The following is a 17,208-nucleotide window of genomic DNA, read 5'->3' as shown; positions in this document are numbered from 1 at the left end:
ATCTGAACCAATGGCTCGGTGGCACCCCTGAAAAGGACATCAAGGCTCTCTTTTCCACTTCCACCAAGTACAGCCATGTGATGTGAGTATCAGTCACATGGAGGCTGGGCTTAAAAGCCTGAATTTTGCCTGAAACTCTCAGACTGAAGAAGTCTCTTGGAGGAGAGACGAAATGTTTCATTAGAGAAGAACCCGTCCAGAAGACCTGTACTATTTATTTCCTTTTGATTTTTTACCTGGATTACTGAGATGCATCAGGACATTATTCAAAATAGTGACTTTTGCACTTATTACGAGTTTTTACACTTTCCTTTTAATATTAGTGTACTTTTCTGGTTTTAGTATTAGTACCTATTTTTTAATTAATATCTTGCTGATGCTGTTGTCTGTGTGTGACATAACTGCTGCTGGGAACCTGTAGTTTTCTGGAAAGGATCAATAAAGTATTCATTCCTCCATAATAAAGAAGCAGACACATTTATTGACTAATTCACTTGTTTTCTTACTAGTTCATACAGTTCAGTAGCAATTTAAGTAACAAACATTCACTCTCTGTCTGGCGTCTGCAGAGGTAAACAAATAGCATTTCTAAACATGCACTTCTAAAGATATGAAATGCAGCACCTAAAAGACACAGCAAAGATTACAACTGACTGTTTTGCACAGTATGTGCTTGTGTGTGAAGAGTATTTAGTATTAGTATCTCAGACTTTCTTGCATATGTGTTGTTTGTACAGCTGTTGATGAAGATACTTCTATTAATTGTTTGCTAGTTTGCAAGTACAGTTACTGTTTGTGTCCTCAGCTTGGTTCTGCTTTCTCAAACTTRGTCAAAAATAGAAACATAGGACATATCTAATTTCAGTATTTAAAATGTCTCTCATGTCATTATTCAAACATAAACAGCTACATAGCTTTGCATGTGATGGTTTTTTTTCATTAATTTCCCAGTCGTGTGACAAACCTACCCGCTGTATCAGCTTGTGGCAGCTGTTACATTTGGATTTATGTAAACCTTCACCCTTCAAGTTTTTCATTAAATGAGGATGAGGAGTTTCACCTTGTCTTAATGCTTTCCACTGCAGTGCTATTAAACAGAGCCGGTTGTCCACTCCCTGTGCATTTATCCTTATTGAGACAGTGAGATTTAAAGTAATGGAGAGGCAGCGGAACGGTCTAAAAGGGATTTTGAACATCACAACCGGGAATCTGCATTCAAGACAAGCCGAGCCGCAGATCAGTCATGGCTTTGTTTTTACATTAACCATAAATCACAACCGACAGTTCGCTGTGATACCGTCTGCACAGACAACTCTTCCCCTCTCTTCTCTGCTGATTGGAACCACACAAAGAAAGTTGAATCAATTAAATGTGGTTAGAGTAACTCAAAATGTGACAGAGAGCCAAAACATATCATATTGTTTAGTTTTTAATGATACAGTTTCTCTCTAATTTACTTTTTTCTTTCAATATTTGCTCGTCAGACAACAGGAGTGGAGCTGCTGATGAAGTCTGTTACCATYCCAGAGACTAATGACACAGTGGTAAGCTATTCAAAGTTTTGTACTTCTTTGAAATTTGCAAGTACATTTTGAATCATCACAGAGGTACAGTACTTAAATGTGTTTGTTATTAATGTAAATATATGCATATTCAAAATGTATACCTTGGTGATAACAAAACCCTCTGCCATGTTTAAAACCAGTTGTCACAAACAGTGGCTGTGATTGCTGCTTTGCGTGGTACATTGAACAATGTCCACAAATACCAACAGGTGCTATGATCTAACCTTAATTGAYTCAATAACTGACTCTGCTTAACATCCCTGATGAAGCATATTTTTGCTGGAACATGTAGGAAAAGACTAGAACTCAAAAATCTGACTTCCATCTACAAATGCAATGCACCATATGTCACACATCAAAACAAACACACTACTTTTGGACCAAAGACTGATTAGGTGAAGACAAGATCAATATCCAGACCTTATAATGAATTGCAGAAGAATATCTGGTGATTAGTTATTGAGAGGAAGTGTATTGACATCCCAGAAATAAAGCTTGTACATGTAGAGGAGATGTGCCTAACTCATCTAAAGATGTTCATCTGCAGAACGAGATACAGAAAAAGACGAGTTTTTATGTCGTTTGAATGTGTTTCACACTATTGAGAGAGCAGCCCCTGTTTAAGCCTTCTTTCATCCTGGGACCATTGACAGAAACCCATTGAGCTGCTGCTTGTGCCTCCGTCCTGCTTACACTTACTCACCAACTCAGCTCTGTGACTACTGCTCTAATGAGCTCAGCAGTGGAGTCAGTCAACCCCCAAGGTAGTTGTGGCTACAGTGTAGCTTTCCACTATCAGTGTGTATGAATGGGTGAATAGCTGAAGCACTGTGGTCCTTTGACCTAATAAAATGCAGTGCTGGGGTCGGATTTATAAAACTTGCGTGCGCACAAAACGAGCCCAGAAACTTGCGTACGCCACTTTTCAAGCCAAGGTTGTGATTTATGAAATCCAAACTTGACGTAAAATGTGCGGTGCCTCACGCCAGCTCTGACCCATGCGTACGCTCATTTTGGAGACGTGAAACTGCGACACAGATGATGAAGTGAAGAATTAWAGCCACACTGTGTAATGATCACTGTCAGATATTTAATTTGTCTTCATAATCAGACTTAGATTTTTATTCAACTTTATCATCAGATTTCTTAACAGTAATATTTATGCTTCAGCTGCTGAGCCATAAGGATCTTTGAAATAAAAAAAAAAATCTTAAATAAAAGTTCACACAACTCTTTAATTTCTTTACTCCTCTTCAGACGACCCTGACCCACAGATCCCTCCCCGACAAGACTCATTTCAACAGCACAACATCATGCTTTGGGTAAGCGCAGGGCGCGCCCACCCTCACCATTGTGGATGTTATTAAACTTCAATTTTTAAAGTCCGTATTTGTCACGCACGGGGGGAGGGGGGGTTGCGCTGTGTGGATGTGTGTGCGTGTGTGTGTGTGTTGTGGGGGGGGGGGTGGTCTGCCGAAAATAACAGAGGAGGGGGAGGACGGGGAGACGCGTGGTGAAATTATTTCTAAGTTTATCTGACTTATTTAATTTTATTTATTGTTTTTATCGTCCTGCAGGCTCTGAGAGAAAATTAATTTGGAGCTGAGTTTTTGATAAAAATCATTAATTACTCTAAACGTCTGTAAACCTGCAAAATCAGGGAAAATCTGTTAATTACAGACATTCTGTTCACATGAGCAGTTGTCAGGCAGCACCTGTCATCCTCCAGACGCACGACGCAGCGTGACATTGATCAGCTGACTGATTTAAATACATCTTAACATTSAGGAGGTACTTTGCATTGACTGTTTATGGTTGAGTGTGGGCGTGTAGAGGGTAGAACCTGAGGCGGGACCTCGTGCTCAAACTCTGACGTGAAGCTGTGATCTAAAAATGAAAGGTGCGCAGAAACGTGTGTACGCACGGTTTTATAAATCTGATTTTTTTTTGCCGTACGCCATTTTTGCCTTTTAGCCGAACGTTCGCTTTTAGTATGGTTTCAACGCAATCCYTAAAAAATCTGACCCCAGGTCTTTTACCATTTAGATTAACTTCACAACTTGTGTTCTGCCTGACCATTGGGAAAATGTCTCAGACACAGACAGAAAATTAACTAGGTAAAGCTTTAATTATGCCCCCATTTGATTTGATACTCTGTTGTTAACACAGTTGCCTTGCTTTTTTTGTCTTTTTTTTTTCAGGAACTCTACATTTTAGATACTCCAGGAAAGGCAACGTTAGTGGATGGCTGTGAGAAAATGGTTAGATTGCTCTTTTATATTTATTTTTTTAATTTGCATTAGATTAATAAAAAAATAATAATTCCCACCCAAAGTTGCACAACTCCTCGAGATGTGAGAGCTTTAGTATTATTTTTTTAGTCAAAACTGTAGATAAAATTAAGCTAATCTGATACCAGGCATTTTTGACATCTTTACTATTTTCTTCCCATTTCTAAATCTAATTGCCACTCATCAATATCTCGTCTGCAGTGGGGTGAACCTTCCTTGCTGTGTCTGGTGTTTGATTTGACCAATGAGAAGTCTTTTGCCAACTGCAGTCGTTGGATGGAAAGAGTTCATGGACACTGCCAAGGTCTCCATGTTCCAGGTAAAATCCCTAAAGGAGAAAGAAGAAATTAAATACCAACGTCCAAAAACAAAGAAAAAAAATGAGCTAAATTACAGTTTAAAAAACAACAAAAATCCCTGAACAGATCCCAAGTCCATCACAGAGCCATATCAAGACAGATGAGACAAACAACCATCCATGCTCTCAATCACACCTGTAGCGAAGTGCCAGGAGAAAACCCAAGCACGTACAAGTAGAGCATGCAAACTCGACACAGAAAAACTTCATGTAAAGCTTTATATGGAAGCTATTTATTTATAAGGGGGGTGGTATGTAATTTCCAGGCTCATAGTTAAATTCTATACAACAATCAAATGTCATTGTTGCCTTCAGTTGAGAAAATTCTGTATCAAAAATAAATTTGACTTTGCATCATAGCCCGTGCAAACCACTTGGTCTGTTTCTGACACCCCCAATGCAGCGCGACTTCACAACAGCACTTTGGGGGAGGGGTGCTCTGTGGGGAGAGCTCGGCTGCAAACTGAGCTCCAGGGAGGAGCTTTGTGTGCATAGGCGGTGCTTTGCACCAGCAAGTGTTTAGGCTGCTCCACAGGAAAGGATTTTTCAAACATGAGTCAAAAGCCACACTCTGGTTATGTTTTTGATGAAGGAACAACATTGTAATGCAATACAGTTTAAAGAACAAAACAGGGTTCCTGCGGATCCTTAAAAAGTCTTAAAAGGCCTTGAATTCATCAATCCAAAAATAAGGCCTTAATTAGCCTTAAAATGTTTTAAATCAATCTTTCAGAAGTCTTAAAAATGTTGACACGTTGTAAATAGGATGACTGTAATTCATATGAAATATTAAAATAATTGGTAACTTTTTTAAATATTCAAATTTAAACATTCCCTTTTGACATCACTTCCTGTTATTTCACAAGCAAATATCTCAACAAATGTCCATCTGAGCAATGTGAAATTTGTTTTGTAATATGTTGATAATGTTGGATTTCCAAAAACGCATTCATATTTCTTACAACATTTCACTTCACAGGCACTTTAAGTTTTCATATGCAGCAAGCTAGGGTTGAGAACCCACTGTGGGTCTTAAAGCTCCAAGTTCTGGGTCGTTAGAGKATTTTCAGGAATTAAATTAAGTTTAAAACTGACTGCTAAGAAGGTTTTTTTTTTTAACTAAATTTGACAAAATAGCAGTTAGATATGGAGTTTCTGCCACAGTTTGACTTATTTCATTTGTGTTTATTGTGAAATTGGTTTTAAATTTGATTTCACTTGGCATTAAAAAGTCTTAAAAAGTCTTAAATTTAACTTTCCTTAAATTGTAGGAACCATGAAAAAAGTCAATTTTGCATGAAATAATTTGACTTGTTTGTGGCCTTTGATTATGTGATCAGTATGTTTCAGTGAAAGTGTATACTTTCTATCACGTTGAGCAGCTTGTGCAACATTTTGTTCCCATTGCCAGCTTTGACGTTGATCCAAGTATTGCTGAAAAAAATGACACTTTCCAGTACAAATTTGCAGAAGATACTGAACATTATGTTCATATTTATGCAGTCTTTCACCACCTTCGTCTTTTATTCTTGGATGCAAATAGTCTTCAGCAATTTTTTTCCTGATCCTCCTTAAATCTACAATTATATACTTTTGTCTTGTTCATTTTCAAGAGGAGGCTATCAATCCCACACCATCCTACACAGCCTTGTAACAGTTCCCTGTACTCAGCCGCCTGTCCAACACCGGCACACCTCTTCACTGTGGAGTTGTTCAGATATTTCTGTAGCTGCTATGACTCCAAGTGTGAACAATTGAGTTGCATGTAGAGATGGAAACAATGTGTTTTGTTTTTTTGACATTTGTGTTCAGGTTGCCATGTGTTTGTTTTCTAGGTGTGCTTGTAGGTAACAAGTCAGATCTGTCTGCTAGAAGAGAAGTACAGACATCCGTGGCCCAAGAATGGGCTCAGAGCCAGGAACTGGAGTATCATGAAACATCTGCTGTGAGTGGCGCTGAAAATACACAAAATACTTTGTGCTGTCAATATTGTGCATTTTAATAGTTCCCACATTTTATTGTTGAGCTCTTAATGACCATTAAATCTGCATTTGGATACTTTTTTTTCCTGTGTAGTAATAGCCTGTAGTACATGCAGCTGTACTATTTATTAGCAGTAAAATCTGTGATCATAGTTTTGTTTTTTATTTCTTTCAGAAAGAGATGGAAAACTGTGATGCACCGCTCCTCAGTTTAGCCCAAGCCTTCCACTCTCTCTACCAAGAACACCGTGAGAACATCCAAAATCTTAGTCCAGGCTAGATCGCATTCATTTCMCTCACAGGCATTGAGCTTCTATTCAGATTTAATTGACTGTGGCCTATTGAAGCTGAAGTTAGTGTTGATGACGTATGTGAAAACACATTTTTTTTATTGTAATGTATAAGAAGAGCACCTTGTTAAAACTCATTTAATGAGAGCACCAATAGAGGTTTTTTTGGTAATAATCAGCTTCTGACTGTGTTTGTTTTCCCTTTGTTTTCCTGTCTTTGCAGAGATAATAGGATTTGTTTTCACACTGATAATAATTATCCAAAACTACAATGAGACTCCAACTCATTTTGTTGGAAACRGCTTATACTTCACCTCCTCCCTTCTGCTTTACTTCTGTCACTCATCCTTAGCTGTTTTTGATTTTAACCAAGACTACAGTTTCATTTTGTAAATAAAAAAACAAACATATTTACATTAAATAAAAAGGGGAAAAAGTATCTTTGTCACATCTCTCTGCTTAGACGGGCTTGCTTTGGTAGTTTATTTTTTTATTTTTTTAGATAAGCCCTTAATTGCTGTGTCACCTTTCTTTTGTGGCTTAAAATGCTTTTTCCTGGTGCCGTGTATCTAMCTTGCTCCATGCTCGGCGCAGCTCTGACAGCCAGTGATCATCATTCTAATTAGCGCTCTCCAATTCAAAGCAGGTCACAGCCGACTCCTTGTTGTCTCCCTTCCTCTCAGACCAGCTGCCACCACTCAAATGAGGCTATGCTAGTTCCAAGTCAGACACAATGTGCTTTTTTTTAATCACATTACTCGCTGCTTGCAGTGTACCGACTCTGTAATAATGATGACGCAGCCTCTGKTAGAGAAAGCGAAGTCCAACTGACTGTGAACTAGAATTTAGTTTCCTTTTGTGTTTTTAAAATTGATCTAAAATTATATTAATGAAGTGAAAAGTGAGAAATTTTAGTTTTACTTGAACATACTCCTTGATTGCCTTGAGTGTTGGTCAAAATGTGTGTTCATGTATATGTATATATACACTTTTTTCTGTCTGTTTTGAAATAAAGATTTATTCTAAAATCGTACAATAATCATAGTTCTAAAGATTAACATATCAAGACATACTGCATAATTTTGAAAACTCAAAATGTTTTAAAGCCAAACCTAAAACGTGTAGTTACGTTGTAGATTGTATGTAATGTAGGTTTTGTTATTGCCTCATCACAACTCATTAGTTATCCCACCAAAGCAGTTTAATGAAGTTAATATCTGGATTTRAGGTCATTAATATATTGATTTACATTTTGTTAGTCATCCAGTTACAGATATCCTTTAGGGCCTAAGATAAATATTATTTTGTAACTCCTACATTTGAGAATTTTTTATTTTATTTTATTTATTTTGCGAACTGAAGAGTTCATGGTCTGACTTAATGAAAGATGCTCAAGACCTGCAGTTGTAAAAGAAAATAGCCCAAATCATAAACTCTCCTCACTTATGCTTGACAGTTGGTTTTAGGTGTTGGTGTCGAAAAGCTGTGTAAGGTTTTAGCTAAACTTGGCCCTTAGGGCTGTCAATGCAAAAAAAAAAAAAAAAAAATCACGATATCTAATGTAATAGACACGATAAATATCAATAGAAAATATGTCTGATAGAATGTTGATAATTTCACAGAATCGCACGGCACTCTGGGGGATGTACTTCCTTAATTTCTTACTTATTGTGATATATTATTCAGCCATATTGTCCAGGCCTATACTGTTTATTATGATGAACAACTTTGTCTAAAGATTATTGTTCCAGGACTGTGATGTTACTTTACAGGCCTGTGTCATGCAATAGTGATAGTACCTGTTAACTTAAGTCTATGCAGTCTGTCATGTAGACCTTCAGTTTCTCTGCTCAGAAGAAGTTCTGACCTTGTGTTGGACTTGCTGAGACATGTGTTCTTGAGAAGGTTGGAGCTGCAAAGGACTATGTTATAAATAATATGAAAAACTGATCATTACTGTTTGTGAAGAGACATGACAGGTCTGGTAAATTCCTCTGTGAAATTAAACATAACACGTAATGAGGCTATTATAAAACCAGCATCTATCAACTTGTAATTGGTGTTTTTTTTTACATTTTGAGTTTTTGTAATTATAGTAATTAAGCTCTTTATCTTTGTTCAYTTTCACTCATTATCTTCACTATTTTTGTGAGCATTTGAGGATATGAAATTGTTTGATGTAGGCCGCTGTTTTTTTAAATATTATTTTTTATGTCCTTCAAAAAAAAGATTGATAGCTTACTGTAGCTACAAGTTTATTAAACATAAATTGCTTTATGTATATCCAAAATTATGCACATATATACACTTTAACAACTGTAATGGAACTAATACTTTTATGTATGACATCCTTTAATGACCTAGGTTTTCATGACATGCTGTTCATCTGCAGATAGAATGATTAAAGTCAGAACAAGGTCTGCTAACAACAGTCATTCTTAGATATCACTTGTGTTTATCTTTGTGTTTTCCATTGACCTTGTATCAAATCTTGCTAAGATGACTTAATGGTGTTTGTTAATATATATATGAGGCCTCTCAGCTGCATCAACAGTGTTCAACAGTAGTGAGTAGTGTGGAGAGACAGTGACAGAGAGAAGCAGAGGCACAGAGACAGGCCAGGTTGTTCTCTGTGTTTCCTGTTGTTGCAATAAAACTCAGCTGATCATCCCACGGAGTACCTTCATTCTTGGACCACRTATTTCTRTCTTTRTTAAATWAATATTGCCASCACACAACCATGTTTGATATTGCTGAGTTTGTAACAGAAAGTACAAACTTTTTTTTTGRATGAGGACACCTGCATAAAGGTTTTCAAAATGTCTCAAAAATATTTAAGCCAAAAACTGACCCTAAAGGGAAGGATGTGCAGGCTCGTACAAGCAAAAAATCCATTAAAGTTCCACAAAATTTCTATCAGGTAATCTAATTTTTAGTACTTCAACTTTGTTATACAGTGCTGTATCAAATTTAAACTGAGCTTTGTATCTTGGGAATACAACTTAATCATTTCACAAGACAGAGTGTGGGCTTGTGCTTATTGCTTTGGGAGAAACATTTTCATTATAATATATTGAAACACTTGGTTAGAAAAAAAAGACATGCCACTGTTCAGTCATTAGTTTTGAACTAAAAATACTATTTTCTTTCCTCAAAAATCAGTATTCAAAACAGGTTTCCCTAGTTAACAAGGGAACTGCAAAAAAATGTTTTTAGGGAACAGAATATTTTCAGCTGCAGTGCTTCAAAGTTTTAAGGTTTGCAGATAATATCACAGCTCTACTTGCAGATGATTTYAGACAAGGAATTAATTACTGTGATGTTTCTGTGTTATATTAATAACAATGCTTTGTTTAAGCATTCATGATCAGTGGTGGGTCACACAACCAGGGTGAGTGAAGAACAGAGGAYCAAAGAGCAGAGGCTGGCAGCTGTCACTGAAACCAACTCGAATACTAAATCAAACAAAAAGGGCTGCGAAAGCAGGGTGAGCAAAGTGGAAAACTAATTAAAACTCAGACAAAAAGAAACTACGGCAAAACAAGAAGGATCACAGAGTAGGGAAGTGAAGCAACGATAACACAAGGCCCTGCCAAAGAGCAGCTAAAACCTTAGAAATACAAATCCTGATGAAAGTGCAGGTAAATACAGGGCAGATTTAGAGAAACAGAATGTAAACGATACGAAAACACAATGGCAATCACAAAGTAAAACAAGATAAAACTGTGGAAGCAACCAAATGACACAAAAACTCATATGGAATACAACACATGGTCACAGAAGGTAAGATCAAAGAAATAATTAACCATTTCAGATGAAGTAAACCACATTTTCTTCCATTACCATCTTTTTTTGGATTATTGTTTAACTTGGGAACTATTATAAGACTACTAATGCAATGGTGTGACTCAGATTAATCATTATAATACATGTCACCATTGTGAAAATGTATTGCTTAATAATGTCATAACTTATGTTATTGAGGTTTGACTTAAAGGGTTTTACACAAAATAAATGCAAAAAGCTGAATTTAAAATAAATTATAATGCACAAAACAAAATGATGAAATGGATAGAAAGATATCCATCATCCATCCATCCATCCATCCATCCATCCATCCATCCATCCATCCATCCATCCATCCATCCATCCATCCATCCATCCATCCATCCATCCATCNATCCATCCATCCATCCATCCATCCATCCATCCATCCATCCATCCATCCATCCATCCATCCATCCATCCATCCATCCATCCATCCATCCGAAAGAAAAATAGTGTTCAGTGTGTTCGTTACCAGAATGTGTGCTTAACCATATGAAGAATGTGCAAATGCATGGAAAGGATTATAAAGAGAAACCCATACAAAACCAAGAGCGTTCTTGCTGATATCTGGTTTAATTTGAGCCACCAAAAGATCAGACCAGAAATGAGGAAGTTCAGTTTTAACAAAAGCTCCAGGGCATGGCTCCACCTGTTTGATTACATCATCAACAAGGGGAGTCCCTATTGTTCTGTAGAAACCATGCCCTCAGACATTCAAAACCTACTCTAATGAAGATTTAAAAGTTCAGTAATGTGTTGGATTTGTTTCCTGGCATGTATCTATTAATATAGAATCATCAAGTTAAGCAAAACAGTCACATTTAACAGTTATTACAGTTCTATCATAAAAATATACCGTGTGCAGTGTAATTTAAAATCAGTATGTAACCTAAACCCCAATAATTTCTTCACATCCATCCATTATATCAGCAAATGTTGCTCAAATGGCCTGAACACATATAGCGCTTTATCAACTCCAAGGATTACAAAGCATTTCACACTTCATCATTCACTCATTCACACACTGATGGTGGTAAGCTACATTGTAGCCACAGCTTCCCTGGGGAACACTGACAGAGGCGAGGCTGACTTACACTGGCACCACTGGAACCTCTGACCACCACCAACAGACAAGACTGGTGAAGTGCCTTGCCCAATGGTGTGTTCTGCCCAAGGTTAAAGGATGACAGCCCTAGTGACTCTGCCACCCTGTAAACTCAAATTTGATGGCAGCTAGAAGATCAATATTTGAATTAGGTGGACATTCTTTCATCTCTCCAAAGATGGATGGAAACTTTTGGGTAAACCTACAGCGACTGCAAATGATTCAAAAACTGTTTTAGTATTAATAATGCAGTCTTTGACATAATTAACCTTAATCTTGCCCTCTTTCTTGTTTTGTGTCTGTTTATTGATGTGCATGTAACCAGCATGGTTTGTTCCAGAGCCCCAAACAGTCTATGACCTAAAAAAAAGGCATGCTAATTGCAGGTGTGGAAAAACACAACAGCTGTTCCCCCAATTTTGCTGCCTGACTGTCTGAACAGMAGCGAGCAATAATTAGCTGTAATGCCTCTAATCTTGTCAGCAGAACAGCAAAAATAGTTTATTGTATCTGTCATTTGGGAAATGTTGTGGTTTATGTAAAAAAAAGTACAAAAACAAGACTTGGAAAACAACATTTTCTTGCTTACAGCTTGCTTTTTACAAACTGTGAACATTGGTGGCACAGTGGAGCAATGATTAAAGCTGTTGTCTCTCAGTGAGAAGGTTGCAGGATCTCCTCCAGGCCTGGGACTTTTCTGGTTGGAGTTTGTGCATTTTTCCTGTGCACGCAGGTTTTCTCCAGGTACTCCAGTTTCCTCCTACAGATGAAAAACATGCATGATAGGTCAACTGGTAACTCTAAAYTGTCCSTAGGTGTGTGTTGAGGCTGTGAATTGTTATTTGTCTTTATGTGACCCTGTGATGGACCTACAACATGTCCAGTGTGTGCCCTGCATCTTACACAGGGTAGACACTTGGAAAAGAAAAGCAGGAAATAAAATAGATGGAAATTTGTAGCATTCATWTTAAAGGGGACATGTCATGCATATCAGCCATTAKTTTAGCCATTAAATSTATTTTGTTACCTGGAGTTTCTAGGAGTGCAAACAAGTTGAATTTTTTCTCTCCCATTGCTCCAAATATATCTTTATATTCTGTTTAAGATATATTATTTTCAGTCTGTTCATTTTGTGTTCATCAGGGTTCCCCTTTACATTCTGAGTTCTTGTTTGTTAATTGGTTCTGCATTMAGTACCGTTTGTACCAGTCTTGGTTCTCTCTATGTTTTGGCTGCCACATCAGCAATTTATTTTTGATTTTGCTTCTGATATTTGATTTCTTGGGTTCCTCGTGTGGTCAATCTGCAACTTTCAAAAACAACCTTAAAACCACGACACAGCACAGTTTGATTGGAGTATCAAACATTTGTCTGTCTTTGTCAATAGTCTGTTACAATARACCTTTAAACTATTTTACTGTCAATACTCAGGTAATGTATGATAATTGTACAGAGGTGTGATGAAGTAATTAGTTACATTTACAACGACAACGTCCCTCTAGTTATCTCCCAGGAAAAACCCACAAGAATTCTTTCCCAAAATTCTCAAGGCCTGACCACAAAGTTCCAACAACTTCCACACAGTTGTCCCATGTATTTAAAGGAAAACAAATAATACTTCAAAGCTTCAAAATCTCTTTATTTAATAAAACCGTCTATATAGGAAATGATTTAGTTATGTTTTCATAGTGATCTCAATGTCAAATTGATTATTAGAATTTAATATTGTTGCATTTTATTACTACCATTTTGCCTCAGGAGACTTGTTACTTGGAGGCAGAAATATCCTCTTGACTCTTTGCCAAGGTCACCATGTTTGATATGACAAGATTTGAGTACCTCCAGGACAGATGGAGGCAGTATAGCACTGCTTCACTCTGCCTGATCAACCACTCTGGTCCTCTTCACCCCCCGCCCCCCACACCTCTCCTCAGTGATCACAGCAGTGCTGCAAAGAGGCATGCCAGCCACTCTGATCATCACACCAGGGGAGGACAGATAGCGGGAGGGACAGAAAGTCACAGCCAGCACATACAGACTTGTGTCTGGGGTGCTGAAACTGATGTTAAAAGACTAGAATATTAATTAACATATGATTAGAAACCAGTAAAGACAGCAAAATATCGATATAAATGGTAGCTGTAGTGTGAGGCAGCGAGGAGTAATTTAACAAAGTGAACAAAACCTCTTATAGATGTTTGCACAATAAAGAAGTCTTGTCTATCATTTGCTCTGATTTTAGGATATTCAACCAAACCAAAATAGAAGTTTGCCTGTACTTTCCAAACCAGTAGGTATGTGTTTACTGACAGTAAAATCWGTGTTGACTGATTTAGTCTTGAGTTTAATTTGATCAGTTTTCATCTTGACTTCTATCATAAAACTTAACTCTCCCCATCATTTGTCTCTACTTGAAGCTAATAAAATATTGTAGCTTTGCAGTTAATTATTGATTTGTGTTTCAAAAGTCTTTCACTTTCAAATGCATGCCTGCTTAGGGTTGGCATAAACAAGAAAGATCATAAAACTAGAATATTTTCAGACTACAACCAGCTTTAACRTGGATCTTACCTGGGCTAGAGTTGTCTGGTTTGCATCTCTGAAGAAAACAACCACCTTGATTGCATATATGCAATCACGGTRGTTATTGCATGGCACGTATAATAGCCAAGTGGATTACAAATGTAAAAAGTATCAAGCTGTAATTTGACAAGTTTTCCCATAACTATGGGGTGCTGTTTGTAAAGTAACTGTTCAGATTAACAATTGTCTTCAGTTGGTTTTAATGGTTGGACACAGTGTCTTCATCTTTAGTGGTTTACAGTTTAAAGTGACTGTAATATCTAATAAATTATTAGTGAATCCCAAATATCAAAGGACAATGTCAAAAATAAAAATAAAAAAGTTGCAGGTGTGTACGAAAATTGAAACTGGTATTATTATGCAATTTTACACTTTTGACTTGTATTTCTTCTTCTTCTTCCTCTTCTTTTTCTTCTTTCCAGCTGCACAAAMACAACACACACTTCTAGCTCCCGACAGGGAGAGGGGTGAATTTCTTTTTTTTTTTATTTGTCATCAGGACTTGACGCATCCAAGTTCAGAATCATTCAGTTTTGGCACCCTGAAAGATATTAGATTCCATTTTTTTAATTTTTTAGAATTTCATATACTCTCATTTACAACAACACAACTTAAAACCAAAGAGCAAGAACAAAAACAAAAAAAAAAAGAAAAAAGAAAGGAGACTAAGGCTGTATTTGCATTTAAACTGAAGAGAGAATGCAAAGTAAAAGAAAAAAGGCAAAAATTTTCTTTGCTTTAAAAATACCCTTGATACATTTCCCAAAGTTTTGTTTTTGTTTCAAGCATAGTTAGGCCCCGCTCCAGACCCCCAGCACCCCCCAAACAGGAAGAAAGATTGAAGAGACACAGTACTGCAACATTAAATTCTATGCTCCCACTGCCCTTTCATGGTATCATTGCTTAACTGTTCAAAACATTGGTTTCTTAAAAGCAGGTTTGATGATTTTGATCAGCATGCATGTAAATTGTTTTTGTTTTTTTTCTGGAGTCACTTCACTTCAGCTCGCTGGTAGCTGTGTTCTCTCACGCACTACTTTGTGTGTTTTTGGCAGTAGTGGCGTTTCATTGTCCACAGTCATTTTCAAGTTTGCAGAGAGAAGAACTCTTTTCAAGAGTTCTCACATCAGTCTTTCTCCTTTATGGGGCAAAACAAAACAAAACAAAACAAAAGAAAGAAACAAAAACGAAACAAACCCCGCCCCCACAAAGCATTAACCCTGGTAACTCTGAGCAAATATGGCTGCCAGGGTTGTTATTAAACTGCCAGAAAATGTCTTTTTTGTTATTGTTAAAAAATCTAATAATATGTCTATTACTAATCAATATCAGTTTATCAAGTAGGATGGTGCCTTTTCCGACAGATGAGCTAGTCATGATTCTGAATCCTCCATCTTGGTTTAGTTTCCCTCGTTGACTAAATTGAATTGAACTACAGTAAGTAACTTATAAGTTACCTTACCTTTTTTTGGTGTTGATATTTTTTGCACCAGGGAAATCTAGTCATGATATATTAACATATACGTATATTTATATATAATCAATACATATAATAGCATTTTTTTGTTCTTTTATTGTTTTTATTTTTTTATGTATTTACTTTTTTTGCTGGCTGGATTGCTTCCTGCTTGAATCCCATGCCGCATTGATTCACAGTATTGATGTAATTAAAGAACAAAATCAAAAAAGATACAGCAACTAAACAAAGTTGGGAGAAAGGAAGTTTATGGCGTGTGTGTGTGTGTGTGTGTTTGTGTGTTGGAGGACATGTGGTTTGACAGTGCAACGGCAGGTATAGTTGAGCCTACCACGTTTTGTTCAGACTGAGAAAAAACTAAAATTAAAAGTTCACCTTTGAAAAGGCAGTCTGGCCCAGGCCACCACTCCATAGATCCACAGCCCCCCTCCCCTACTGAACGTCTCCCTCTTGACTTAYACCCCTCCTCAAACATGTTTGAATTTGTTAACAATGGCTCAGGGAAAATCATGCGTGTTTCTTTTTTATGTATTTTTATGCATTTTTACTGTATTTCCTTTTTTTATTTTTCATTTTTAGACATAAATTCAATGATTATCTAATTATATTCAGAATATCTCCAGTTGCTTTACAATCACTTCTCAATCCATCTGTTCATGACCTCTCTTTTTTTGCCTCTTTACACCAAGAATCTGTGTTTAAGTGCTTTTCACCAACATTCCCCTATTTTTATTTAGTTTTTTATTTATTTTTATTTTTATTTTTTAGAATCTATGGTCCATTTCTGTTTCATACTGGTGTAGTGCGCCGGTTGGCGGTGTTGCTGTGGCCTCCTGAGTCTTTGAGGTCCTTTGAAACACAGTTGTGGACCTGTAGGAAGTTGTGGTCCCTCTCTGTAGAGTTATAGGTAGCTGTCGGCGTGCCCGTTTGGCCTTTAGGCAGTGTATACATGGACAGCTCAGTGGAAGGCAGCGTCCCAAAGGCTTTGAGGCCCACCGGAGATGCCTCGCGAGATTGCGAGGGATCCGTGGAGCGGGATGAAGAGCGTGAGCGGCGTCGATAGCGATAACGGTAGCTTGGTATGCGTGTGATGGCCGCGCCTTGGAGGTAGTCTGCAGCTCGCACTCCCACTCGCAGCTCCCTGTGCCTGTCGATGAACATGTGCACAGCTAACACACCCACCATTTCTGCCATGATGAAGGAGAGGGCGCCAAAGTAGAAGGACCAGCCGTAAGAGTAGCTGTTCTTCTTGGAGTCACTCTTCGAAGGGTCCCCGGCGTTGGCTGATATGTACACAATGATTCCTATAATGTTACTCAGACCTGGAAAAAGAAAAAAAAAAAAGAAAAAAAATAGGAAAACTAAATGCAGACAAACTACCAGGTTCATGTATAAAACAGACAAAATGACCAAATTGTATATGTGTGAATATTAAAGTTGTAGTGATCTTTTCTATTGTACAATTAAATTTGTCATATTTGGGTGAAAAAAAAGATCTTCATATCTGCAATTTGACCAAATTWTGAGGGGCCGTACAAGCAATAAAACATACTGCCTCTCTCATATACTATATATACAGTATAAGCCTCACATACATATATTTAGGGTGTATTCACACCAGCAAAGTCCTTTGGTCCACTTGTTGTAATGCTTGTTAGGGTGTATTCAGACCAGGAAAGTCCTTTGGTCCAATTGTTTGGTCCGGACCAAAAACGGACTTTTTTTTTTT

The 17,208-nt window shown here is 37.3% G+C and overlaps 1 protein-coding gene and 1 pseudogene across 1 annotated transcript; one reads left to right on the top strand and one right to left on the bottom strand.

Moving 5' to 3' along the window:
• Nucleotides 1-1,484: 1,484 nt before the first annotated feature.
• ift27 (intraflagellar transport 27 homolog (Chlamydomonas)) lies at nt 1,485-8,493 on the top strand (the record flags this gene model as incomplete). The annotated part of the gene is given in 5 exon segments (XM_013999647.1): nt 1,485-1,544; nt 3,767-3,826; nt 4,058-4,175; nt 6,050-6,159; nt 6,372-8,493. Coding segments are annotated over 5 exon segments (453 nt in total), but the record flags the coding sequence as incomplete, so codon positions are not given.
• Nucleotides 8,494-16,020: 7,527 nt separating this feature from the next.
• LOC106510913 (voltage-dependent calcium channel gamma-2 subunit pseudogene) lies at nt 16,021-16,801 on the bottom strand (annotated as a pseudogene).
• Nucleotides 16,802-17,208: the final 407 nt, after the last annotated feature.

The sequence above is a fragment of the Austrofundulus limnaeus genome, unplaced genomic scaffold (genome assembly GCF_001266775.1).
Source record: "Austrofundulus limnaeus strain Quisiro unplaced genomic scaffold, Austrofundulus_limnaeus-1.0 Scaffold2395, whole genome shotgun sequence".
Taxonomy (NCBI): Eukaryota; Metazoa; Chordata; class Actinopteri; order Cyprinodontiformes; family Rivulidae; genus Austrofundulus; species Austrofundulus limnaeus.
Note: the sequence above shows the minus strand (reverse complement) of the source record. Positions and strands in the feature narration are given on the sequence as shown.